Genomic DNA, 26,290 nt, shown 5'->3' with positions numbered 1-26,290 from the left:
TATATATGTACCTATCATCTCTCAGCGTATACATGATTTAGTAGGCGTATTAGTGATCATATTTGACGTTGAGGTGTTTTTCATCAACTTTAACATATTTTACCGAGTATGGTATTTACTCAATATATTAATAGGACATGTTTGGTAATTATGCTGTGAACCCATTGTCACATCCCAGCTCAGGGTCCACCACATCCCGGGCTCGCTCCACCACCGTAGCACGATATTATCCGCTTTGGGCTCCGACCACGCCCTCACGGTTTTGTTTCTGGGAACTCACACGAGACCTTCCAGTGGGTCACCCATCATGGGAGTGCTCTCGCGCACTACTTGCTTAACTTCGAAGTTCTCATAGAACCTGAAGCCAGTGAGCTCCCAAAAGGTCTCGTGCTAGGTAGAGATGAGAATATACATATAAGGATCACTCCCCTGGGCGATGTGGGATCTTACACCCATTCTCATGCATGTGATAGAGAGTCGAAGACCCATTAAGTGTGGCCCTTCAAGGATGTGATTAAAACAAATGTAATTATTTGTAGGTATTTTGATTTAAACTTATCCCTATTTTCGAGGAAGTTCTGCCGATTATGGCTTCATCACCCATCCGAGTGATGCCTAGCATGCCTCGAATTTAGTGTCAACTGGACATTAGGATTGAGATGTGTCACCATCAAGCCGCATCACATGATTCATATCACATATATCCAATGACGTCAAGCTAACATTTATAAAATGCCAAGTTAACTTGTGAAATTCAACATATATTTAATTAGAAAATAGATATTAAAACTTGAAATTTTAACAAAGTTGAAGTCCAAGAAAAGTGAATTAGTCACAAGGAAGAAAATGTATTACAATTCATTCTTATTTCTTTCCAATCTATGTGTTATAATCTAATCCAATCCTAAACACTTAGATGAGGTCCTCCATGCTTAAAAGGGAAGTGTGCGTAGTGGTAGTGGGAGATAGATTTGATATGCAGCCATGGCAGCAGCATATATTATGGATGAATCATGATGATGGCATATGCGCATGCATGTGGGATGTGGACCTTCATTACCCAATTCAATGCATCTTTCATCCGCCACCATACAATTAATTAATTAATTAATGCAATTTGCAAATGCAATGCAAGTCTCTCACTCACTGATTGATTCTGTGTCTTCCCATTTCCCATAATCCCATCCCATCCCAACCCATCCCATCACAATCAATACCTGAGAGGAGACTCACCCACTTGAGAGACCACAATTTCTTGAGAGAGAGATAGATATTTCCTTCCTCGTACACGTAAAATACAATACAACCCCTTTTGTTTGTCCTTACTGCCATGCCCTCCTCTCAGTCTTGTCTCTCTCCTTTTTAAAATGTATGAATGTTGAGAAGATTAGACTATTGGAGGGAGATTTTTTTTTTTTTTTTCCTCATTCTATTTGAAAGATCACGGTTAAATCATATTAATATTTTATATTAATTTTTTATAATAAGAGAAAAATAAAATAAAAGAACGTGAGAGAAATTGATAGAAGGGGATGGAAGGAAGGGAAATAATCCTAATCCCAGATTATTTGCAGTTTCCACGCTCCATCCACCTCCCCAGCCACGCCACCCAGATTCATTCTCCACCGCACCAGCAGGCGCAGCCCTTTAGGCAAATCAAGGAAACCACACGACCACGACCATTAGAATAAAAACAGTCCACAACCCACAATATTGCATATTGGCATTGGTAGGCAAAATGCTCCAATTAAAGTTACATATATAAGAGATTTTTTCAATGCATCAACTTTCAAGAATACAAACCAATACATGAAATGTTAAATTATTTCTTATTTATATTATAACACGTGATACGCTATTATAAATACAAAGTAAATGTACTATTTAATAGTTTAACGAATTATTATTGTTACCATATTTAATAATTCCTTCCAAGTTTCACTTCCGCCAACCTTTGGTTTTGATTCAACAAACAAATACAAATATTCAAGTTTTGTTTGTTTCTCTTCCTATGTTTGACTTTGACTCTATCATCATACCATCTCAAATCTCAACGTTGATTTGCTACAAACTTGTTTGTATACCAGAATCCAGAATCCAGATGATGATGATGATGATGATGATGATGATAATGATAATGATGCAACCTTGTGAACCAACAATCCATCCATCCACAACATGATCTGAGCCCATTAACCAGCTATTCAGTCCATGTACACAATAACAATAGGTCGATTCCACTTTCCACAGCAACCTTAATAATCATATTATCAAACAATCACTGAATGCTCAGACAAAAATCTGCTCAATCGATTCACTTATTTACCCCAAACCGCAAACTGCATTTTTATTAGCTATTACAATAACAACTTTCGCTTCCATGATCCATCCAAGTTCCAACCACAGCAATTATACGGCAACAAATTTCTCCTCAACTCAAAACAGCTTAATACTCTACCACCACAAGCTCTGAAGCTAACCTATAAATAAATATAATGCCTCAACTTCAAGTGCCTGTTTGTCTATTATTCTCAAGCACCAGTACAGATAAACAGACCACGTCAACTACTAGTTTCACTTGCCAACCCAACATCCCTCTCCACTCCTGCAAACACAACATTTCAAATTAGTTACAACCACAAGAAGGCAGTGCATCAAGTTAAAAGTATGTCAACTCGGTTCACCGGAAAACAAAGAAAGCATCATGACACTTATTTCGCATGAGTTCTATTTGCAACTGCAGGGCATATGATGCTTCCTCAATGGGAAAGTTGCAAACATTATGACTCATAGTTAGCATACCCCACACACCATACAAAGAGCCCACTGATAGTTGCACCATATCATATTGAATGTTTACGCATGGGCCATGCTAGTATTAACTATTTAACACAGAGTCTAATAGTTGATCCTTGTTTCAGGGTTTTGGGTTACATAATGGATCCATAAGATATATATCATAATAACTATAAACGATCCACTATTTAATCTAGAAGAATCATGCAGAATGCACACATAGTTTACATACATACACATTACCTCATCATCGTCGTCGTCACCACCATCTTCCTTGTTCTTCTTGAGGCGTGTAGTACCACCCTCCTTGACGATCGGCAACTTCATGGCTCCAAAGGGCGTGTCCACATTGATATTCCCTTTGATGGTGTAGCCGGTACCCATTCCCCGAATCATATCCCAGAGCGCTAACCCAAAATCCTTAGGCCTGAAGGTAATGGGAACGTCAACATAAGTGATGCCCCTTTTAGCAAGATTGGCAGACTTGGAGAGCTCTGCACCTCCAATGCGGACAACACAGAACCAAATCTCGTAGTCGAGAGCATTGAGGCCTAAGTCAAAGTCATTCATGCATGTTCTCCAGCTTCAAATGGAGGACAGCAACGGTTTCTTCAAAGGAGAAGGTTTGAAACCTTATCTTCTCAACATCGACATCAGGCTTGTAAGGGATGGGGATTTCTCCAGTTTTTTCAAGGGGGATAGTGAATCTGCCGATGACAGGGACATCCACAATGAGGTCGACCTTGACCCTGTATGGAATGATGCTTCCAAGCTTGATGTCATCGTATACCAAGTGGACTGGAACTTTGACAGTCTCCTCCCCGTGGGCATGGATTGTCCCAGCATCAGGGATCAGCCCGGAGACAAGTTTCCTTCCATCACTTTCGATCAAGTAGTTAATGTCGATGAGAGGGATGGGAACCGGATTAGGGTTCTTGATGAGCACATCCACCACGATCTCGGCCTTTTCGAGATTGATGCTAGGGATGTGAATGGCAGTAACATCGGCGGTTGGCTTGCCGAATCCAATAGTACCCTCTATCTTCTCCCCAATGTCATGAATGAAATCCTTCACCTTGTCAACAAATCCACCCTCATCCTATCCCTCCTCCTCCTTGTGATCTTTCTTCACCTTAGCACCCCGATCCACATTTTCCGGCTTACCATCAGACGAATACGATGCCATGGATTCCGCTATAGTATTTATAAATTTACAACTGATTCCCTTATATGGTTGTTTTCGACAACTTGAAAAGTTGATAGAAACAAGCAGTTACATCAACTCAATTCTCTCTTCTAAGAAAAAGAAGAAAAAGAAGAAGAACATGTCAGATGAGAGATCTAAATAATGGTTCTAAAATTCTAGTCTTTGGATGAGATGTGATGTGATGAGATGAGATGAGATCTAAAGGTCAATCATCGAAGCACTTACCTGTTACTGTTAGTGAAAACTCCTCCTCACCTCAACGACACAAACAGCAGGAGACGCAAAGAATTAAAGAAAATTCAATCCAATATAAGTTGAAGCAGCACAGCAGTGAACTATGTCTTTTTGGCCCACTGATCACATTTATCAGTGATGCATTATTGAAGCAGCACAGCAGTGGACTATCTCACACCTAATATCTGCTTGTAAAATCTTTTTCTTTTACTATGTTTGGTAATTAATTTGGCCAAAAAAGGTACGTAAATAAACTGAGAGGGGGTAGCTTCCCCACTGATTCTATACACAACTTCAAGCGAGTGCGAAAAAGCACTTTTATCTCGCCAACTAGGAACACGTTTGAACGAAAAATAAGTAAATCGCCAGGGCCCAGGTCATCCTCGACAACGCAAGGAAAGAATGAGAATATCCATCCGAATTATAATCTATATATATATATATATAGTTTATGTACAATTTGCATCACACTAATAAAGAAGTGGAGTGAAGGAAGGGAAGGCTCACTGGCTCAGCAAATATATTCCAACTTCCTTTATTTATTTATCTTTTATTTCATCTGACTAGCTACTCTCTGTCACTACTGGAGACTGACTGGAGTTGTAACACTAAGACAATTAAATGAAATGAAATGAATGAATGAATGATCAGATCAGAGAATGGTGCCATCTGGAATCACTGCACTCGGAAGAAGGACTAGTATTCCGTCACGGATGACATATCCATCACCTTCTCTGTCCGCTTCTTTCGCATTATCTTTATTAATGATCTGCACCAAACACACACACCAGTTCAGTGAGTCCACAATAATATCATCAAATCCCTGACTCACCAATAGAACCTCATGCCGTGATCAAAATTTGAAGATAACGGAAAATACTAGTATACATTCATACATACCATAACATTGTTGCCAATTCTTGCATTCTTGTCTATAATAGCCTTCCTTACATGAGTATCTTCGCCAATTCCCATCCCAGGGATCACACCCGCCATGCCTTTCCTCTTCCCTCTATCTTCTATCTGTGACTCTCACTCTCTCCGTCAATATATAATAATATACAGAGAAAAAAGAAAGATAACGACAAAGGTCAAAGAGATGGATCCTTCCCTAGTCCTTACTTGGCACATAGTTGAACCCATGACAACTGAATCCTCGACTATAGCCCCATTTCCGATTCTCGTCCTCATACCAAGTACTGTGCCTTTGATCCTGCATCCCTACTCTTGTACAAGTCCAAAACTCCCATGCATTCAGTTTTACATCAGTAGAGTATGTACTACTTCTTTGGAGACATCCAATCGACCAAATTTGAAGAAACAATTCAAAATCCTACACGAACAATGCTCTGCTTACATTGAGGATGCAACCATCTCCAATTACACTGTTTGTAATTACAGAGTCTGTTATTTGAGTTGGAGGCAGATACCGAGGCAATGTGTAGACTGGACTCTCTCTGTCGTAGAAGCTGTGCTATATATATATATATATATATATATATATATATATATGTAACCACCGAGTTTGTGTGTTAGCCAATGACATTGAGGACTGGGTGCTCCAAAATAGTAATAGTGCAGCTTTCAGCCTTTCCTGCACATTACGCGTGTGTGTGTGTTATATTTTATATGTATGAGCTCGAGTTACTGACTTGTATCCCACATCTGCATCCCTTGCGCTTTGCATATTTGCTTCGTAGAAAGCTTTAATATTCCTCAGGTCCTCCCAATATCCATCAAATGCATATGCTTGAACCTAAACTCTCACACAAAAAGCACAGGACTGTGCTTGAACAAGCACTCTGAAAGTAAAATATCACAAGAGAAAAGTAAATACATATTACACTACGCATGTAGGTATGACCTTCATTCCAATAGATATGGCACCCGGAATTACTTCACTTGTGAAGTCATTTGCCTTGGGAAAATGTTCTTCCAGTAGCCTTTTCATTGCACCTCTGTTGATGAGAAAGATTCCCATACTTGCCATGCTACTTTGAGCAGTATCGTTGGATTTACTTGAGCTTTTGGCCTGAAATTTCAGATTCATTCTGACTCAGAAAACACCGGAAATCATAACATATGAAGAGACATTTCTGGAAGACAAAAAACTAAAAAGAATCTGTTGAATAGTACTTACTGAAGCAACATTAAATGGCTTTCCCTCCAACTTTAAACTGAAATCTACAACTTGATTTTGAGAATTCACATTTAGAAAGCCAAACCCCGGATCAGGAAGTCTCCTGGCAACAGATACAGCAATTGTAATGTCAGCGTCATTGTCTCGGTGGGCCTTGATGAGTTTCTGGTAGTCCATTCTGTAGAGATGGTGACCAGGAAGGACCAAAAACTCAGTCATTGGATACTCTTCCAGCACCCACAGACATCTTCTCACAGCATCAGCAGTTCCCTAATATCAAGTTATTAGAATTTCAAGACTCTGAAGTGTAACTACTGAAGTAATAAAAGTCAGGAATATATTCAAAACATGAGAGATTTCAGACCTGAAACCATCCGTTATTGCCAGGGCTCTGACACGCGGCAATGACTTGAACAAAGCCGGCATTCCCAAAACAAACTCCAGAGTAAGCTCTGGAAAGGTGGGAATTGAGAGAAGTAGAGTTAAATTGTGTTAGAGCGTATATATGGCTTATGTTGCAGCTAATGCAGTTGCTCACAACTGAATCAATGAGCCTGTAATTTGCTGCAATAGGTATCGCCCCTTCTGATCTTCTCTTTGTCAGCGGGTAAAGTTGTGACTCGTGTCCATCCCCGAACACAACAGCTGCCACACTCTGACATGAATAAATGTAGACATATGTAATCTAACTGATGCTCATGAACCATCTAACCATATTGTCAAACAATAATTGATTAAAGATTTTATCCTCTACGCAAACTAGCATTTCCTTTAAAGGTAATTAAATTGACTCAGACTTTATGCTTCATTGGCATGATTTAAGTAGGAATTTAATTAAACCTGATTGGCTGGAGGAAACAACAAAGTTGGAGTCTGAGACCGGTGTGAATTGGATATCAAGAAGCTCGGAGGAAGAGTAGTAGAAGGAACCTTGAGGGAACGGTTTTCGTGAATACTAGCATCTGATGCAGTAACGGGGAACTTTGCTCGGATGCTAACAAAGGAGGGAAAACAACGCTGCAAGATAACCATCACGATATACAGATACAGCAAGACAAGAGTAATGAATGTATGTACAATTGCAAATCTATACTGAAGGAATATTTTGCTTGTCTCCGTCTCCCAAATCCAACTAGTTTAAGACTAAATAGAAAGAATAAGAAGGGGAATATTTGGCTTTCTTCCGTCGCAAATCTTGCTTGCATGGCTAGATCAGGGTTAGAGGCAAGGATTTAGTTTCTGAGCAGCATTGCATAAATGTGAATCAGAGTCCTGATTTGAATCAATCATTTTTAATTCTAATGAACAATATATATATATATATGTGTGTGTGTGTGTATCACACGAAAGATGTGCATTGTTCATCGTGTTGTGGTGTGTTGTTGTTATGTTTATATACATAACTTTGATTCTACGCTTCTTCTTTTTCTCTTTAATCTTTTGAATTGTTGTTCTCGTTGTTTCCTCAGACTTCAAAGTTATTCATTTCCTACTTAACAGCTGCACAAACAAAACCTCTGCCGTTTAACAACAGCAGCTTGTCCAATTCTAAGACAAGACGCTACTGCAAATGACGTTCTTACCCTAACTAGTAACGCCCTTTTCAATGACATGGTCCTGGCCAAAAACAGATCTCTTTTAATAAGGGTAGTTTCGTCACTTTACTGTTGGGCATTTTGGAATGGAGTGGCATCCAAGGCAGGCAGGCATTGTTGGCTCTTTCAAATTATGCGTCTTCCCCTGCCCGTCGTCCCTCTTAAATTATATGAATTGAAGATACACATGCCATATATTTATTATGCGTTTTACAAGTATTTCATAGTGTGTTTATGTTACTTTTTTTTTTTTTTTTTTTTGTGCAATCTTTTTTCTGGCTTTATCGCTTTTAAGGATTAGGATCCTTTCCACTTCTCTTTTCACCTTCTTTCATCATCTTTTCTCATATTTTTTATTTTATCTTTATCTTTTTATACAAAATTAATATAAAATATTAATGTGATTTCACCGTAACTATTAAAATAGCTAAGGATGCAAGGGGATGATAAAAAGGAGGGAGAGAATCTGCTACATAAGTAAAACCCAATCCCCTGACGAGTGACGACGACGTCCTCTGTAGTCTGTCCTAAAACCCTAACTCCCAAAGAACCCTCCCCTACAATGGCAACCATACTCAAACTTCCAGCCGCCAATTGTACGATTCTTCCTCCTCAGCAACAGAAGCGGGCATTCTTGGCTGGAGCTGCAACCACCAGATTGGATGCTGCTACCATCAGCACTGCTCGGAGGCAAACACTTTCATTATCATCGTCGTCAGCAGCAGCAGCAAAGGTGATGTCAGATTCAGCATACCCGACCAAAGCGTTGAGCTTGAGCAGTCGCTCTCCAAGAACAAGATTGACGTTCCTGTCATGGTAATGCTTTACTCAATACCACAACTCTGCTACTCTAAATCAATAGTCTTTCGAGAAATTTCAATCAAATGCCGTCAAACTCCCAGCAGCTGTGATAATTTGTCTTCTTTTTGTCCAAAAGGTAAATGGATGTAGTGGTAAGATGGGGAAGGCTATCATCCAAGCAGCAAATTCTGCAGGACTCACTGTGGTTCCAGTTTCTTTTGGCTCCGCTGAGGAATCTGGCCGAACCGTCCAAGTCGGTACGAACGAGATTCTAGTGCATGGTCCTCATGAAAGAGAAAGCACCCTTGCATCCCTTTTCCAGAAATATCCCAATTTGATTGTCGTCGACTTCACTGTCCCTTCTGCAGTCAATAGTGAGTACTACCGTTGGTTTGGAACTCTATTTTGACCTTCTTCTACTTCAAAAACTTTTCCTTTCCATTGTTGCTGCAAATAGTGTAGGTGATTCTGCGTCTTGATTCTCTTGGGGTTTTTTTTGCCTGTCATATCCAGATAACGCAGAGCTATATTGCAAAGTTGGAGTGCCCTTTGTGATGGGAACAACAGGCGGGGACAGGGATCAGTTGTATAAGACTGTCGAAGACTCAAAAGTCTATGTAGTGATTTCCCCACAAATGGGGAAACAGGTGATTGAATTTGGTACCTTAGTTGATTCTAATATTATGGGGGCTTGCCTACCGTATCCTAATTGTCGTTTCGTGTGAATAGGTTGTGGCATTTCTTGCAGCCATGGATATCATGGCCGAGCAATTTCCTGGAGCCTTCTCTGGGTATTTGCTACAGGCACTTCACTTTTCCCTTATAATTTGTTACGGATGCTAAATATAATATAAGAGACGGTCTAATTATTTGATAAAAAGGTCATGTTTCAGTATAATTTTGGCATTCATTTGGATGGTTGTGCTATATTTTTCTGGAAGTTCTTGTTTTCTATTCATATTAGCTGATGTGCCTTATTCATTTATTTTAAATTTCAGGTGATGGAATCCCATCAAGCAAGTAAAGTTGACACATCTGGAACTGCCAAGGCTGTTATATCTTGCTTCCAGAAGTTGGGGGTGTCCTTTGATATGGAACAGGTATGTTAAATGATACATGTTAATTATAGCTTTGGATAATTAGAAATGGTAAACTGTAGCATCTCTTTTTCATTTTACCTGATCTGGTAAATTCTATATTGAAAAAGTTAAACTCCATATTAGTTTATGTTTCAAATTTGCCTAGTTGCGAGGAAAGTAGATTATTCTTTTCTTGTGTTACATAGCATTTTCTTTGAGGTTAAGAAAGTGTGGCCAGTCCCCATACATGAAGTACCAAATAAACGTAAAGAGAACTTTTCTTTCATCCTTGGTCTCTTTTTTCAAATCTAATGACAATTTTATCAGATCCAATTGATCCGAGATCGCCAGCAACAACTAGAGTTGGTGGGAGTTCCAGAGGAGCATTTGTCTGGTCATGCATTTCATATGTATCATCTGACTTCACCTGATCAAACGTAATAAGAAATATCCTCTCTTGCTGAATCTCTCTCTCACAGGAAAATTTTCTTTTGTCAGTAGTTTTAATTCTGGTCCATTGAATTAATTTCCCCTTTTGCAGAGTTTCTTTTGAGTTTCAGCATAATGTTTGTGGTAGATCAATATATGGAGAGGGTACAATTGATGCTGTTATTTTCCTTGCCAAGAAGGTGCTGAAGCTTTTCCATTCCTCTTTTGCTTTACTATTTGTTACAGTGCTTATGATGGTTTATAAATCAACGTGTAGGGCCTTAGCATACTTCTAATTGTAATTGTCATATCTACTCATTTGCCTTCTTTTTTTTTTTTTGCAACATCTCGTTGTTCTAAAATAATGAAACTTTGGTCTTAAAAACCATAATATATTAAGAATTTACCAGATTGGTTAAGTTCTTGTTCAAGTCATAGTAGCTGATTAGATTAGTCATCAATTATTTGGCTAGAATATTGTTAACGTATATTTGGTGGTTTAGCTATAAACTCGCAGGACCTTTTACGCACTCCTTACTTTTATGATATGAAATCTTGTATGAATGCAGATTTATTCGAAGGCAGACAAGCGGATCTACAATATGGTGGATGTCCTGCGAGAGGGTAACATGCGATCATAGTTGGCTTTGTATGAAGGTAATTAGCTTAAAATAATTAGGTTTGGGTTGAGGAAAATAGGGACACAATTTTTGGATTATTAGTTTAGACCTTATCTTTTTCGGTTATTGTTTTCCTTCCTGCTAACGTTTTGTAAAACTTTGGGAGCATGAAATTTTTGTAGTTTGGTTCAAGGAGATATTGTTATGTAAGTTTACATTTATGTGAGATAGTGTTGGTCGATATGGTAGTGTGCACGTTGAACAGGCTTTTCTTGCCTTGGTTTGTGAAGTCGAGAGGACGGGTCCGGCCGTTCAATGAAGCACATAAACTAAATGATGGTTGTTAACTATTGCTAATGCTGTTGCTGCAAACAGGTTCTCTATTTTCAGATCAGATGAGCTGGCCTAAAGTAGGCAGTACAGAAGCGTGCTTATAGCAGGTTTAAGTTGCTTGGATGTTGGTATCGGAATGCAAGATTTGAACTTGTGACTTTTTCCAACAACGAAAAGAGAAATACCATTAAATCAAGGTATGCACCCATTAGGGCCATTACCATTAACTTGATGCTCCGGTTTTGCCGATAAATTATGAGGTTCAACTGAAAATAAAACCAACACCGAACCAATCACCAACATAACAGAGAAGCTATGCAAGTCTTGGAAATTGCAGTGTGGTATTGCGTGTTCAATTTAATGATTAAAAGTAGATAAGATGCTCGTTTGCTTGATAAGTATCTGCCATAAAAAATGCCCACCCCGAATCGCTTGAAAATTTTGAGTTCCTCTTTTTGTTGTTTTGGACTCGTTAGCAGCCTCACATCGTTAGATTTGGCCCAACAGGCTATAGCTCGAAATAAATAAGTCCAACAAACTCCGTAATTCTGTTTCAATAATAATTAAAAAAAACTGGGAAATAGGACGTGGACTCCCAAAAAAGAAAATAGAAAATAAAAAAGAAGTGTTCTCCCGGCGAAGCACTTCCAATCTCCTTTTTTCTGTTCAAGGTGTTTGATAAGAAAAATAATAATGGTTTGGATTTGGACAAATGAGTTTGTTTTGTCCTGAATATTGGGTTGAACTATGGAAATAGATTAGAAGGTGTTTCTAATTAGTTAAGACAATCAATCATATAACTAGCTCCATTGAGAAAAAAATATTATTCTGAATAGAAAAACGTGGGTTGTGCAGCTCATTTCCAGGGAGGAAGCAAGGAAATGGTTTGGAGAAGTTGTCCCAGCATTGGCAAATTTGCTCTTGCGGTTGCCCTCCCTGTTAGAAGACCACTATCAAAATGTGGATGGCCTTATTATGGACACAAAACTGGCCTTCGTCTACTGGATTCATAACAACCAGGAATCGTGGTCCTCAGCCAGGTATCTATAAGACCATATCTTCATTGTTGCTTGCACTTCATGAATATTATTTAGGCTTTTTATCTGAAGAACCATAAAGGCTCACATCCCATGGGGAAGATCATGCTGAAGATTTCATTCTGTCTTTGCTTTGTTAAAACTTCCTTTAGTCGCGGTATTACTTTTCTGATTATTGTCCATGTTGCTTTTCAGGAACTAACTAGTGCTCTTCTTGGGTGCTCTTTATTTTGTTTGTTCCCCACCAATAAACGAGGTGCCAAACATCTCCCAACCACCAACTTCGACCATTTGTTTACGTATGTCATTTTGATTTCTTATGTGGCACTTGTTTCTTCTAGACTTATAGTTTACTTTTACTACACATAGAGTTGTAGTAAATATACTTACCTCCTCGAATGTACTTTCAGGACTTTATATGACGGTTATAATGAACAACAGGAGAATAAGATAAGGTGCATTATACACTACTTTGAAAGGATAAATTTCCATATGCCTAAGGGTTTTGTCTCATTTGAGCGGAAAGTTCTTCCTCTGAAACCTGATCCTTTAAGCATTTCTTACCCCAAGGCTAGTTTCTGGAGCAATTCAGTCATTCCTCTCTGCCGCTTTGAGGTAAAAGATGAGCAGATGTATTAAATAATAAGCCTCGAGTTACATGCAGCTGAATTGATTTCCCCTTTTCATTCTCTTAATACAGCTTCGCAATTGCAATACCTTGCTATGTACTCTTTTCATATCATTCTAGGTTCACAGCTCAGGCTTAATAGAAGATCAATCAAGTTGAGCTCTTGAAGTCGACTTTGCAAATAAGTATATAGGAGGTAGTGATCTTCGCACGGGCTGTGTACAGGTCTGATTTGTGACTCTTTATATGTTTCACGTAAGTGTGCGTGCCAGCTCTTTTGGACTATCTTTTTATATGTTTTACCTTTTCTTGGATCATGCAGGCCATGATCTAGTTGCAGAAGCACCTAATTTTATTTGTTTTTATCATCTCACATAGGAAGAGATCCGTTTCTTGATCAATCCTGAATTAATTGCTAGCATGCTGTTCATGCCTTCCATGGAAGATAATGAGGCTATAGAAATTATTGGTGCAGAAAGGTTTTCAAGTTATACAGGGTGAGGATTGATAACATATTGTTTGCTTATTTGTTTCTGTTAGACAATAGTCACATATTTTGTTTAGAAAAACATTTGTTATTCATACATACATATGACTTTAATTTGGTTCTGCTTTCCTCCGGTATTTATATTTTAGTTAAGCACAGACAGATTATTTGAATCATATGGAATAGTCATGCTTCCAGAATAGAAACCCATAATCTACCTAGCCAAAGGATTTTACATTGTTTTATGCTAATCTGTTCCCTGCAACTTCGAGGAAGGCTTCAAGCATTCCAAATTACTTTTATTAAATTACTCTTCACAAGCATAAAGTAGCACCCCTAACCCTTGGTTTTCTACTTTGTTCTAATCTTAAACCCTTGCCTTCAATTTCTTGGTGATATTATGCTGGACTATTGTCACACTTGAGAGTAGCTTAGTTGTTTGCCGAAGTTTTATCTCTCCTACTTGTTGGTTTCAACAGGGAAACTAATAAGGCATTCTGTGGATTTTTTCAACAATCGAAGTATCGGCAGTACAAGAGATTGTTTTGAGAGGATGGATGTTTTGGAGTTTAGCTTCATCCAGACGTTACAGACTCCAATGACATGTGTTGTGATAATCTTTTGTTATGAATTTTCTATCAATTTTATCTTAGTTTGTGTGTGTGTGTGTGGTTTTAGGTGATGTTCTACATTTGGAAATGATATGTGCATTACTAACTTTAGCCTAGCTCTTAATGTGAAGTTTATATTTGGTTTAGCATCATCTGAACTTGCTTTTCTTGTACAAGAAAATATGCTTATTTGACTTTTGACTTTTACTTTTCTATTGTTGCAGGAAACTAGCATAAGGTCTGATGAAATGTTTGGAGAACAATCTGTACACCAACGGATCAAAGATTCAGAGGAGATGTCATCTCTGGATAATGAGGATGATGAAGTTGGGATTGCAACTGGGAATTAGGGATGTTGTGCTTTTGGTGGAGATCATGAAGTGAAGTCCATAGTTCAGTGGTTAGCTGCCTCCCAGGTAGTTTAATGTTACTGAAGAAAGTGGAGGTTCCATCGTAACACCAATTGGCAGTGTGGGGAGTAGCCCAACTTACTTATAAATCCATGCAAGGTCCCTTCTATCAATGTGAGACTCATTCTCAACAGTTACGCCTTCAAAGCAACTAAAGGGAGAATTTTGTAAAAAAGCCTGAATGGAATATATCATGTGTGAAATCTTTAGCTTACTCAGACAATTCCCCAAGTTGTTTCAGGCGAAAAGACCATTCATTTTGTACTACACGTTTGGCATAAAGGCATTGCGAAACATAGACCAGGTATTTCTTTTAATGCCAAAGTTTTATGCCTCTGTGTGTATAGCATGTTTATATTTTACTTTTTGCACTTTGTGGAGTAGGTAAGTCAATGGATAGGGTCACATGAATGGACAGTAGATCTGTGGAATTTGGTGGTGGAGTACTCAATGCTGCAGAGATTGAAGGGAGAGATGGATGCTGGATTCTTTGCTTGGCTCCTTCCATCTCCACTTGCCTCTCATCATGATTCCGAGATGTTGGATTTGCCTATTTCGCCTTAAATAAAACTTGCTGCCTGCATTGTATTGTCCCATATGGATCGTGATATTTTTGTAAAAGAATTTCATTTTTTGCTTTGCTTTTGTTTGGGCAGTTATAGGATAGGCTGTAAAGTTTGTATTTTTCATGAAGAATGAATGCATCATTCTGAGGGTGGGGGGTGATCTGTCTGGCAAAGTGAATGATGAAATTATGGCTGCAGAATATGGATCAACACCTAACACATTCCCAACAAACCCAACCTATTCACAACAGAATATGGATCAACACTGCTGCTGCGACTGTCCCAACACGTCCCGAACTCCAACTTAAACTAGATTCTATGCTTCTAAACCCTATAACCTGTAGAATTATCAAAGAGACGGACCATACGACGCACTTCCAACAACACCGATATTGTTCCCAACTGGGTAATTACCATCTGCACAATCTGTCAGGTGTGGAGTTTTATCACAAAATGCCTCAGTATTAGTAGGAGTGGGATTAATGTATTTAAACTATTCTTTTATCATTGATACGGTCGACGTGGGACGGGCTTGCTCCCTTGCTCTGATACCATGTAGAATTATCAGAGAGACGAGCCATACGACCCACTTCCAACAACACCGATACTGTCCACAACTTGGTAATTACCACCTGCACAATCTGTCAGGTGTGGGGTTTTATCACAAAAGGTCTCGATATTAGATGGAGTGGGATTAGGGTATTTAAATTATTTTTTTGTCATTGATACGGTCGATGTGAGACATTTCAACATAATCAACAAAAAGGAGACTTGATGATTACGACGACGATGATGATGATGATGCTGATGAACCATCTTCTGTTAACAAAGATGATCCCTACTTCATGGGTTCTCAAGAGAGACGTGAATGGAGAAACACAATTAGACAAGTTTTATGTACTAACCCCGATGTTGAGGAGGAGTTAGACCCTATTGAAAGGACAAACAAGGTGCAACAACTTCTGGCCTATTGTCCGCTTGTTGTAGAGGAGGAGGAGGATCCCGAATGGCCTGAGGATGTAAGCTGGATGAATTCTTTGATAAGATTACCATCAAGACTATGCCAAAGAAGGATGATAGTGATAATGACGACAGCGACAATGAAGTAGTGTGGCAAGAATGAAGATGATAATTACATTCGTCCCATTAAAGATGTATCAAGTGCAGAATGGGAAGAGACTGTTCTCAAAGACATCAGCCCTTTAATCATTCTTGTACGCAGTCGCTCACAAGGTCTGATTTTCCATTTTTCTCTTGATTTCCTTCTTACTGTATATGCTTTGTTACCTTATCTCTTATCAAATTTATGATTTCGGCACCTTGCTTCAATTATACTTCTTTATGAGAAAATTGTTAGATCATACTTTTATATTAACATTTCTTCCTCTCTTCAGACCAAAAGAAAATGAAAAAAAATTCGAATTGAACTGGATAAGGCTATACACATCATATGGAACTGCACGCTACCTTCACCAAGAGTAAGGGTACACCCCTACTGTAACAGTCTACTTGTGCTTATTACCCTCTCACATGGATTTGGATCCCATTTGGATTCAAGTTGGGAGGATTCTAGGGATCCTTACATCATAGCCATTTATCGTACATCGTGCGATCAGAAATCATTTTGAATTTATTTATTTAAAATTAAACACAAATAGTACCTAATGAAAAATGACCGCACAATGTGCGATGAACGATTATGATGTGAAGATCCCTAAGATCCTCATCCCTCTCACACACCCCTTTATTGATCATTCTGGCTAATATTTACTTTTCATATTTAACAGTGTATTGCAGTTAATGCTCTTACTGACTATGATTTAGTACTAATCTCCAAGTGTCTGTCTTCTTGAGATCAACTTCACTAGAGCTGGCAAGATCTTATTGTAGGCACCAAAATTTTGGAGAAGTAAATGTTCACCAACCCATTAAATTTGGACATGTCAAAGCATAGGTGGCTGGCATTGTCGGTCTCACATATTATATGCATGGCACTAACTCATCAAAATTAAACAAGTCACCAAGAGTGACACGTGTCGACATTTGGTAAAAATTAATTAAGGAATCTTTATTAACATGATTAATTTTAACCTGAATCAAACAAATTAATTGATTTAAGTTTAAAATGTGATTGATTATTTGATGAAGTCAAATCACGAACCAAGCTCAAAATGAAGTCTTTTTCATCCCAGAGAACGAGTAAGAGGATTCAAACTGCAAACAGAGATTATACCCCTAAACCTTACATTAATAAAAATCATTTATTTTGTTCATGTGTTCTTGTGTTATTTGCCGCAGAAAATTCTCGTGTTTAAACTTATATTGCGAGAAAGCTAATTTTTATTTTAGAACATGGGCGTTTGATTCTTGCCTCCGAATTGCAACATGATTTCAGCTCCTTTTTTATGTCGTTTGTTCAGAAATTTGAAGTGGAGATGAGTAGTCAAAGGTGATGGCTTTCTTTTACTATGGAGCAGCCAGACCACCTTGTTTGAATGGCATTGGAGATAGGCAGGAAGCAATTCCATATGTCCCGTCAATGCCCAACCATGATATTACAATGAATGTTTTGTATTGTGTGGGGTTGATGCTGAACTGTATATTCTGTGGTTGTTGGTAAAGTCTTCCTTGTTGAGTATCCCACATTGGTGAGGGAAAGAAATGTTGAGAATTAAGCTGCATACTAGCTTAAATCCAACCTGCAGATGATAATCCTGCTGCTGAAATTGAAGAGGAAGATGAAATCGAAGAAATGAAGAACTTGCTATTTTTAGTAGTAGCCGTTAGTCTTTAAATTGTAACGGCTAGTTTACTTTCTGTTTTTAGCAAGTATCACAGTTGGTATTCCTATCCTTTGGAATCATACTATGTCCCTGGATCCATTCCCAAGTGGAAGGATCGTAGCTTCCGATGGCCTGAATGGTTGGAGATGCATCTTTGTTTCCTAATTTGTAGGTTTTTTTTTATTTTTTTATTTTATTTTTTTATAACTATGTAGTAGCTTCTTCGATTTCAATCAAGAAATATACTTTTCTCTCTCTCTCTCTGCATTCTAATTCTCTGCAATTTTATCCAGTTCTGTGTGTTTAAAGGTTCAACCCTTATCTTTTGCATCAACCTAAACACTATGCCTAGTACCATCAGAACAAGAAAGAAAGAACAAGAGTTTAAATATGATTACCTCACCTCAACTAGAAATAAGAGTTTAAATATGATTATCTCATCTCAACTAACACCAAGGTCTTTTGTATTAAAACTCTACACTTGCAGGTGGTAAATATCAAGTTATAAACAATATCGATATTGTTGGAAGTGGGTCTTTGGCTAGTCTCTCTGATAATTCGACATTTCTCATAACAAATATTGGGGCTAAAAGCCATAAAGTTTGGAACTCTACGATTGATTGCCGGAAAAAAAATTTAAGCATTGTTTATCAATATGTCTCACATATTAAAACTCCATATTTAGTCATACACCACAAATGCCTTGTAATGGAAATGTTATATATTTTGCTATGAGTAGCAATCACATGGACACACGCACACTTATGTGTATCTTCTTATTTTGAATTGTGCCAACTTTGACTTCAAGCTTTTTTAAAACAAAACTCATCACTCGTTGTGAACACCGCAACAACAGAAGGCTTTGTGGTAATGAAAGCGGAAGGCAAACAGTTGGTACGGGTTTGCGCCATTAAATTTGCATTCGGACACACCCACTCTTCGTTTCTTTGTTTTTCCTCCAAATACAGTGAGGCATTTTCTTGCACTCCGAGAGACCCAGAAGCGGAATTGGCGATGGTTTAGTTTCTTGGGTGGATTAATTGATTTCCAGTCAGCCTCTGCTAAGCTTTCCAGGGAGCTCAATAAACGAAGGCTAACACTGCCGTGCTTGTCCACCGTGAGGTAAGTTTGTCCACCTGAACATTTGTCCATATAGTTGCTAAACCTGGGAAGCACACAACGAAAAAGAGCATATGCAGGGCGAGGATATTATTGGACTTTTCACTCATAATGAAGTGTCTGTCATCTATTTATCTTTACAGAAAAATCGTTTGGTATATTACAACCAGAGATCAAACAGAGGAAAATGCTAACAGGTTAAAGGCCTTGTGGCATTAGGCAATCGTTTCTTTATATAGTATTTGTTTTTTATATTTATTTATATGTTTGGCCTTAATTTCACAGAACAAATTAAGCATAAAAATAGGATCACCTGTGAAAACCGGAAGCAGAACCAGAAGTAGATTTCCAGCCATAATAAGCATTTAGATTTGGCGATTGGCCACCTTTGATATCTGGCACTGAGTAAACTCCTCTGTCATTCAAATCCACAAAGTCAGACTGTAAAGCACCAGCAATAAGAGTGTCATCAAATGCAGTCATATGGGGGTAGGCTTCGCTTGGAGGGCATTTACTTGACTCACATTTCGAGCACTGGCTGCAAAGTCGCTTACTCTTCAATTCTTGGTCATCATTTGATGCATATGCACTAGTCATTACCAGGACAAGTAGGTACAGAGAAAGGCAATGCCAATTCCTATCCATGCTTGTAGCCATAGCTTCTCTACCTTGCCGCTCTCTCTCTCTCTCTCTTTCTCTCTCTCTCTCTCTCTCTCTCTCTATATACATATATATAGATATATTGTTGGTAATCCTAACAAGACAATTACATTGTTATATATAACAAAACATTTTTCTTGTTCTTGATGTTATCAGATTCATTTGTTTGTTTCTAATTAGACTGATGGAATTTAACTTGCGGATTCTCTATTGGCTTTTAAGTAGAAGAATATAAGACTTAGCTGGTAATAGGCTGGCCTTCTTTCTTAGTGGAGTTGTGGAAACTGGACATGAAGAAGTTTTGTATGCACTTTCATTTTCTCCCAAAAGAAAAAAAGATAAATTCTGATCTTATGACTGTACTAGGTATATACTAGGGCGGCTAATGATGGCAATTGCAGGCTGTTGAGGACTCCTGATCAATTATTTATGGAGAGAGCATAAGCTGTTAACATTGTTTGACATTTTTGTTTTCCGATAACACCAATGTTTCATTTAGGCTGTCCAAATTCTACAATAAATGTCGTTGGAGATAATTGGCCATAACAAAAAATTGGATAAATGCAGTACCATTTTCTTTTTTTCTTTTCCCTTTCCTTTGGGTTACAATACAGGACATAGGGTGCTTCATTATGTCTGTAGCGATTGGCTTGTTAGGCTTCATAAACTTAAATTCAAGAGGAAGAGAAACTCATCCTAGACTACAGAATGACCTACACAGCTACACTTGATAAATTCGAACATAAATTCTAAGTAGTAAACCAAAATCACCAGCGCCCTCACCTGACTGACTCGAAACAAGGTCGTTTTGGACATAAGCATGATGCAAACACGAGTAGATCTGATTTCTAGAAGTTACCAACTTCCATTCCATGTTCCAACTTCCAACCTCCAACCAACCGGTAAAACTGACAGACGGAGTCTAGTTTGATTCTCAAGTATATGCTGTTTTAGCCAAGGAATGGTGCTTGGCATATTCCTTTTATACACTATTCACTGTCAGAATACCTAACATCAGATGAGATGAGATGGTCCAAGTTTTTAAACCCAGTGCAGGCTGAATCTGAAGCCCAAGGCTATCGACTATCTATCCTTCTCCTTATCTCTACGAGTTGTTTTGCTGCTTGTATATATGGACTATGGATGCATCATTTTGACAAGCTTGTGTGCGACCGACCGGCCTATTGAGTATAATTGGTGGTGGTAATTTGCAGCGGTGGATATGTTTGTTGCTGGTCACCTAGTTATTCCATGATTCCATCCATCTGCTCGCTTGAATATATAATTTGTATTTGTATTTGTTGTATATATACATGCGGTATTGTATATTTGACCGACGGACCTTCTGGTTAGATAACCATCAACAAACACATTCATAATGCAAGCAATTTACATCCATCTCCTTACTTCTGTTCCTTCTGTCTCACCATCTCACCATTTACTGGCCGTACAGTTACAGCCGAGTCTCGATCGGTGTTTGTCTAAGCTTTGCATGGTAATGCTAATAATGTGTATACAAATCGGAAGTTCATGTTCCTTTTATTTCTTCTATATGTGTCTTATCATGGACAGTATGAATCTCACATCGGGAAAAAAGATGATTTTGCATGTGCTTGTAAGTAATTAGGCTACTTCCACCATATTTCCAACTGATTTTATGGTGAAAAAAGATGCATAAATCCTAATCTAATTGGAGGAGGGCATCACAATATTTCTTTATAAATTTTCAAAAGAAATTAAAAATATGAGACGAAAGCTGAGAAGAGAGAGAGCAGACAGCAGAGGTGGTAAATAACCTGTAATTGAATTGAAATAAACAGCACCTTGAGTTGTACTGATCATGTGGCCATTGATAATTAGCTAGCTAGCTACTAGCCTACTGCTAGTCTGCTAGGCACCAGAGATGCATGAGAAGAAACTTCGGTGGCTCCGAAACTGGACAAGTTGCTTTGGAGGAGGAGAATTAATGGAGTCATCAGCGTCCACCGATGAAGAGAATCCTTGCATAGAGTTGGAAGCAGAACCGAGAGAAACAGATTTGTGACGGCGGTGCTGAAACTGACGACCGCCATGATTAATAATGTTTGTAGTTGTGGATAAGGACGACTGGTCCCGCGGGGAAGACGCGCCATTAACATTAAATATCGTTGGAAGATGATGATCAGCTGAAGGTGCAGGTTGGGGAACATAGACGTAACTGTTGTGATCGATGTAGAAGTCAGCGATGTTGTAATTACTAGTTTGACCTGATACTGGTGGTGGTGCTGCTGCTAATGAGGAGGAGGAGGAGAGGCAGCTGTATTGGCGGCGAGTTCTGTTCCTCTTCATTGCCTTGTAAACCATTGGGATCAGACCCTCCATAATTATAATTACGGATTGGATCTGGTCTAGTCTAATGAAGCTTATCGATCGATCTCTATACTCTATTCTCTAGGCTGATGTCGGCTCATGATCTGTTCTGTATCTGTGTGAGATGAGGAGAGAGAAGGTTGCTAACTAATTAGACATTTTTTTCTTCTGAATTTGTGAAAGATTATGGATGAACAAGCAAGATAGCCAAGTAGCAAGAATACTCTTTGCAATATATATAAATACACACACACACACACACGCATTATTTGAACACAGTAGGAAGGTTCTTGGATGACGCATGCATATTATAAAGAAATGAAAGTCGCCTGTCGCAAGTCAGTCTTAAATAGTTGCTTCTTTGTGACTTAAAAGGTCATGAGTTCAAGTCGTGAAAATAATGTTTTTGCAAAGTAAGAGCAAGACTGCATACGATAGAAGGTCATGCTTTATAGTTGTTTGGTTTGTTTGGTGATTCATTGGTGCCTGCATCTGCATCTGTAAGATTCGATTTGGTTTTTTTTTTTTTTTTTTTTTGAGTACATTGATATTTTTACACTAAGAGAAGGGGAAGTTCGGCTAGGTCACATAATAAACAATCTAATTGAGTATCGAATTCGCCATTTATGAGATTCGAATCTAAGATTTCTCATTTCCAAGTAAAGAGGAATACCATAGAGACCTAAGATTCGATTTGGTTTTGAAATTGAATTGGTAGTGGTTTTTGACAAATAAGCCGCATGATAATAATAATAATAATAATAATGTTATATTATTTGGTCTTGTAATAAATAAGAAGAAAAGGGAGGAGGGGATAGAATTTTTTGAAAGAAGATCTATATATTGAAATTAAACTGAATTACAAAGATAAGTCTTGGTGGATGGTATTTTGTCTAACACGCCAGTTTTGTATTTGACTTTAAATTTATAGAATGGAAGGAAATTCCATCCAATCCAATCAAAGGGGCAAGATCTTTCATCCCACTCAATCGAGAGATTTTCAGTGTGATCGGTACATGAGTTGGTACACCACGTGTCACTATACAATGGTGGGATATGTGTGTTAAAATGTTATTAACTTAAAAAATAAAATTTCTCACTACTCCTATTAAAACACGTGATGTACCACTTGTGTTCCCATCACAACTGAAAATTTCTCCACTCAATCCCATCCAAGGGTCAAGGCCTTTCATCCCAACCAATAGAATACAAATGAATGACTCATAACATAGTCGTCGTCGAAGTACATCAATTCATCATCACTAGACTAATCCTTTCCTTGTCATCTCCTTCAATTTTTTTAGTAAACAAATACAAACACGTACACAAAACGCATCTTTCATTCATTCATCATCGTCCTCATCTCTTTTTGTTTATACAACACGCAAAACCAACTTTGAAATGAGATTATTAAATAAATATTTACAAGCACAAAACACTTTATTCATTCATCATCATCCTCATCTCTTTTCAATATTATACGTATAGACAGATGCATAGAACTTTTTTTTTAATTTTTTTTTTGTTTTATTTTTTATCATATAGATGCATCGATTTAAATGAACAATTGAACAATTGGAAATAGTTAAGAAGCAGGACAAGCAGCATATCCAGTTTAATTCTGCTTACTTGGCCCAAAGCATATATGGGCTTTCGTTTTTCTGGCACCCACCCACTCACCCACCCATTTGGCATTTTGCCCCATTTGGGATACGGCCGATTGCCTTCCGCCTTCCTTGTAATTTGTTGGTTTGGCGATGAAATGAACGATATCACCGAAGGGCTTGTCATGTCATCTCTACTCAGTCTACAAGTATAATACATACACCTCCACTCTATCCTTACCATCAAACAACTTGTCTCCGCTGCTCACGACTCCAAGACCAGTCAGTCAGTACGGTAACAGATGAACAGTAGCCACCCTTCTATTGCTTTTAAGTTTTATCACTCCTTTTCAACTTTTACCATTCTTAAGTTTCCTTTCCTCGTAACTTTAGAAAGAACAAAAAACTCACAAATGGATGCATTCTTGTTTCCCCGAATCTGAAACTTCTCAACTAAATTGAATCGGACATCATACATAACTCAAACTATAACAACTAAGGATACAACAGTGCATGCACTCTTGTTGATCCTTTAAGCAGTAACTGTTTCTCCATTCCACCTGCAGGTAAAAAAGGAAACAAAACCACCACTTCGGACCGGTTGAGGATTGTTGCACCTGCTCTACTACAACTAGAAACATACAAGAGAAGACATCAAGGGTAATAATCTGTGTTATACATGGAACAACTCATTCTTGTAGCACTGACTCCAATCTGAATCCCCTGAATCAAGCAGCCCCCCACCTCCATCAGTGCTTATGGACTCGGCAGTAGCACACACTGTAGATGATAAGTTAGGACGAATGCCACCTCCTTCATCTTTCCCACCAACTCCTCCATCATCCAAAACTTCTGCCATCCGAAACTTATAAGTTACATTCTCATCTTCTCCTACATGGACATTGATTTCAGGACTCTGACTGGCTTCTTCGTTTAATGGATCTTTGCCGCACCCATTGATATCTTCCTCTTCATCAGATAAACATCTGCAGCAATCATCTTCATCCATATCATATATACGACTCATTAACCCTTCTCTCCACGATATCCTCATCTCTGATTGTGATAAATTCTCTATTGTAGAGTTGGAGAGCCAGGAACTGCGATCATCCAAAACTTTATGGAATCGACTGATTGAATCACAGGCTGTGGTTAGACAGTCAAACTGGAAACTCGAATCAATCTGATCCTCAATTAATACATGACTGTTCGTGTTTGGGGACAAGTTTACCATCTGAATAGCTTCAGCCACTGAACTCAGTTCAGGATCAAAGTAGTGCTTCCTATGATTTTCTACACTCGACTCTGATTGAGGAGTACAGATAACATTGCCACTGTCCAGTGAAACCATAGAGAATGGAGAATTATCACCGTCATAACCATAATGGTGTTTTCTTTCCTCTTCCAAGAAGTTTACAGCCTCACAACCAGGCATGCGATGCAGAGAAGACAAAACACCAACATGCTCATTTAAGGGCTCCAACACTTGTTGAAAGCTTGGAGAAAATCCATGACGACCTAAGGTTGAAAATGGAGAACAAAGATTAACGGACTCTACAGAATTAAGTAAGCTACTATCGGAATGCTCCTTGTGATCCTCATCCCCTTCATCACACGGCGATAAAAGCCAACGCATTGAAGCTTCAGTAGGTAAAGGAACCGCAGAAGCATCGAGATTGCCAACATGGCCTTCACATTGACCACTGTCTTCATCATCGTCATCCTCAAAGCTACCTAAAGCCATCCCTTTACTGAAGCCTGAATCATTTTCTCCTACACTGAGAATTCCTCTAGCTTTGCACTTCCTCTTGTCAGTGATCCCTGAAAGAACATGGCCAGCAGCATAACAAGCAAGTGTGCTCCTTGACACCGCAGATGATCCACATTGTATCTCTGGAGATACGGAGGCCTGAACTGGTGGAGTTTTACTATTAGATTTGTCAGAATTCTCCAGCAAATCCTCAGAGTTATCAGCCTTGGGGTCCAAACCCAACCCAGTCGGTATCTTACTCAAAGGTGTAAAATCTCCATCAATACCACGTGATTTGAGCTCAGTGGGCTGACCTGCATTGCCCACCACCCTGACAATACTACCTTCTACCTCAGACCCAGACTCTAACTTACTCAGGGAACTTCCATTTGATTTTACAAGTGAACAAGTTTTCAGCTTTGGTCCGTTTCTAGAAGTGGGTTTGTTTCCAGACTGCCACTGGTACAAGCAAGAAGAATTATTCTTAGATTTACTTGCATTTCCTGAGGTGGGTTTCTCTGGGTTTTCCAAAGCATTGAATTTGGACCGGTTGTCCTTGGATTTTGATGGTCTTGAAGGCCTCACAGCAGGAGCTGATTTAGGGGCTTTGGATAGATTTTTAGGTGTGTAAAGAGGGGTTTTGGAATTAGAGGAAGAAGAATGAGAGAGAAAGAACCTGAGGCAACCTCGCGGGGCTTCGACGGAGATGGAAGACGAAGCATCGCTGCCATTGTTGCTACTGCGAACGGTGATGGCATTGAGATCCCGTAGTGGATTTCGAGGGCTCTGGTCCTTTAGTTTCTTCTTCTTCTTCTTCTTGTTCGCCGTCGCCAGTGGCGGTGCCGGAGAGGCTTTCTTGGCGAGCTTTGACGACAACGATCGGTTCATAGCCTGTGGTGCGGAGGCCGTCACTCAGCAGATCTGAAACCAAACCAAATGATTTGAAAATCTAACCCCGAGGCGTGGGTGGGGTGGGGTGGGAAGGGTATAGCCGTATAGGTACGAAAAGGTCATCTTCGTTTGACCAACATGCCCATTAGTTTCTGACATAT

At 38.8% G+C, this 26,290-nt stretch overlaps 6 protein-coding genes, 1 long non-coding RNA gene and 2 pseudogenes across 7 annotated transcripts; 4 read left to right on the top strand and 5 right to left on the bottom strand.

Annotated features, from left to right (window-relative positions):
- Positions 1-2,214: 2,214 nt before the first annotated feature.
- LOC103956086 (inactive glucose-1-phosphate adenylyltransferase small subunit 2, chloroplastic-like) lies at positions 2,215-7,669 on the bottom strand. The gene is made up of 10 exons (XM_018649593.2): positions 7,218-7,669; positions 6,742-7,032; positions 6,378-6,647; positions 6,102-6,269; positions 5,890-5,993; positions 5,595-5,706; positions 5,360-5,458; positions 5,138-5,260; positions 3,040-5,006; positions 2,215-2,605 (listed from the first exon to the last, which is right to left on the bottom strand). The coding sequence occupies exons 1-9, from the start codon at positions 7,407-7,409 to the stop codon at positions 4,890-4,892; spliced, it is 1,476 nt and encodes a 491-aa protein (XP_018505109.2). The 5' UTR covers positions 7,410-7,669; the 3' UTR covers positions 2,215-2,605; positions 3,040-4,889.
- LOC103956052 lies at positions 2,507-3,982 on the bottom strand. Its single transcript, XM_048566994.1, has 4 exons — positions 3,929-3,982; positions 3,429-3,838; positions 3,040-3,379; positions 2,507-2,605 (listed from the first exon to the last, which is right to left on the bottom strand). Exons 1-4 carry the CDS (start codon positions 3,980-3,982, stop codon positions 2,507-2,509), a joined length of 903 nt encoding a protein of 300 aa, XP_048422951.1.
- A 561-nt stretch (positions 7,670-8,230) lies between the features above and the next one.
- LOC103956051 (4-hydroxy-tetrahydrodipicolinate reductase 2, chloroplastic-like) lies at positions 8,231-15,123 on the top strand. The gene is given in 17 exon segments (XM_048567214.1): positions 8,231-8,721; positions 8,724-8,788; positions 8,910-9,147; positions 9,287-9,420; positions 9,503-9,577; positions 9,772-9,873; positions 10,180-10,289; positions 10,394-10,481; positions 10,851-10,938; positions 11,277-11,431; positions 12,090-12,274; positions 12,467-12,570; positions 12,682-12,886; positions 13,020-13,154; positions 13,278-13,396; positions 13,866-14,711; positions 14,792-15,123. Coding segments are annotated over 9 exon segments (1,071 nt in total). The 5' UTR covers positions 8,231-8,534; the 3' UTR covers positions 10,923-10,938; positions 11,277-11,431; positions 12,090-12,274; positions 12,467-12,570; positions 12,682-12,886; positions 13,020-13,154; positions 13,278-13,396; positions 13,866-14,711; positions 14,792-15,123.
- On the top strand, positions 11,144-13,400 carry LOC125468091 (annotated as a pseudogene).
- A 139-nt stretch (positions 15,124-15,262) lies between the features above and the next one.
- On the top strand, positions 15,263-16,863 carry LOC103956084 (annotated as a pseudogene).
- Positions 16,864-17,626: 763 nt separating this feature from the next.
- On the bottom strand, positions 17,627-19,604 carry LOC103956049. The gene is made up of 2 exons (XM_009367985.3): positions 19,189-19,604; positions 17,627-18,921 (listed from the first exon to the last, which is right to left on the bottom strand). The coding sequence occupies exons 1-2, from the start codon at positions 19,602-19,604 to the stop codon at positions 18,585-18,587; spliced, it is 753 nt and encodes a 250-aa protein (XP_009366260.2). The 3' UTR covers positions 17,627-18,584.
- On the top strand, positions 18,738-19,690 carry LOC103956050. The gene is made up of 3 exons (XR_668419.3): positions 18,738-18,878; positions 19,019-19,072; positions 19,161-19,690. It is a non-coding gene; the product is annotated as an uncharacterized LOC103956050 (long non-coding RNA).
- Positions 19,691-21,425: 1,735 nt separating this feature from the next.
- Positions 21,426-21,896, bottom strand: LOC103956047. Its single transcript, XM_009367984.2, has one exon. It carries the CDS (start codon positions 21,894-21,896, stop codon positions 21,426-21,428), a length of 471 nt encoding a protein of 156 aa, XP_009366259.1.
- A 2,265-nt stretch (positions 21,897-24,161) lies between these two features.
- On the bottom strand, positions 24,162-26,126 carry LOC103956083. Its single transcript, XM_009368023.3, has one exon. The coding sequence runs from the start codon at positions 26,124-26,126 to the stop codon at positions 24,162-24,164; it is 1,965 nt and encodes a 654-aa protein (XP_009366298.1).
- Positions 26,127-26,290: the final 164 nt, after the last annotated feature.

This window comes from the organism of the source record quoted next, unplaced genomic scaffold, assembly GCF_019419815.1.
Source record: "Pyrus x bretschneideri cultivar Hongxiangsu unplaced genomic scaffold, Pyrus_bretschneideri_v1 Contig44, whole genome shotgun sequence".
Classification (NCBI taxonomy): Eukaryota; Viridiplantae; Streptophyta; class Magnoliopsida; order Rosales; family Rosaceae; genus Pyrus; species Pyrus x bretschneideri.
The sequence above is the reverse complement of the archived record's forward strand: the minus strand, read 5'-3'. Positions and strand labels throughout refer to the sequence as shown.

Coding starts and splice junctions, on each gene's coding strand:
- LOC103956052 (XM_048566994.1), bottom strand. CDS start 3,982: ATGGCATCGTATTCGTCTGATGGTAAGCCGGAAAATGTGGATCGGGGT. Junction 3,839..3,928: donor ATGTGGATCGGGGTGCTAAG/GTGAAGAAAGAT, acceptor ATTGGGGAGAAG/ATAGAGGGTACTATTGGATT. Junction 3,380..3,428: donor GTCGATGTTGAGAAGATAAG/GTTTCAAACCTT, acceptor CTCCATTTGAAG/CTGGAGAACATGCATGAATG.
- LOC103956086 (XM_018649593.2), bottom strand. CDS start 7,409: ATGGTTATCTTGCAGCGTTGTTTTCCCTCCTTTGTTAGCATCCGAGCA. Junction 5,261..5,359: donor TGGGTTCAACTATGTGCCAA/GTAAGGACTAGG, acceptor TGAGAGTCACAG/ATAGAAGATAGAGGGAAGAG. Junction 5,007..5,137: donor GAATTGGCAACAATGTTATG/GTATGTATGAAT, acceptor TGTTTGGTGCAG/ATCATTAATAAAGATAATGC.
- LOC103956049 (XM_009367985.3), bottom strand. CDS start 19,604: ATGTATATAGAGAGAGAGAGAGAGAGAGAGAGAGAAAGAGAGAGAGAG. Junction 18,922..19,188: donor TCTGCTTCCGGTTTTCACAG/GTGATCCTATTT, acceptor TGTGCTTCCCAG/GTTTAGCAACTATATGGACA.
- LOC103956047 (XM_009367984.2), bottom strand. CDS start 21,896: ATGGAGGGTCTGATCCCAATGGTTTACAAGGCAATGAAGAGGAACAGA.
- LOC103956083 (XM_009368023.3), bottom strand. CDS start 26,126: ATGAACCGATCGTTGTCGTCAAAGCTCGCCAAGAAAGCCTCTCCGGCA.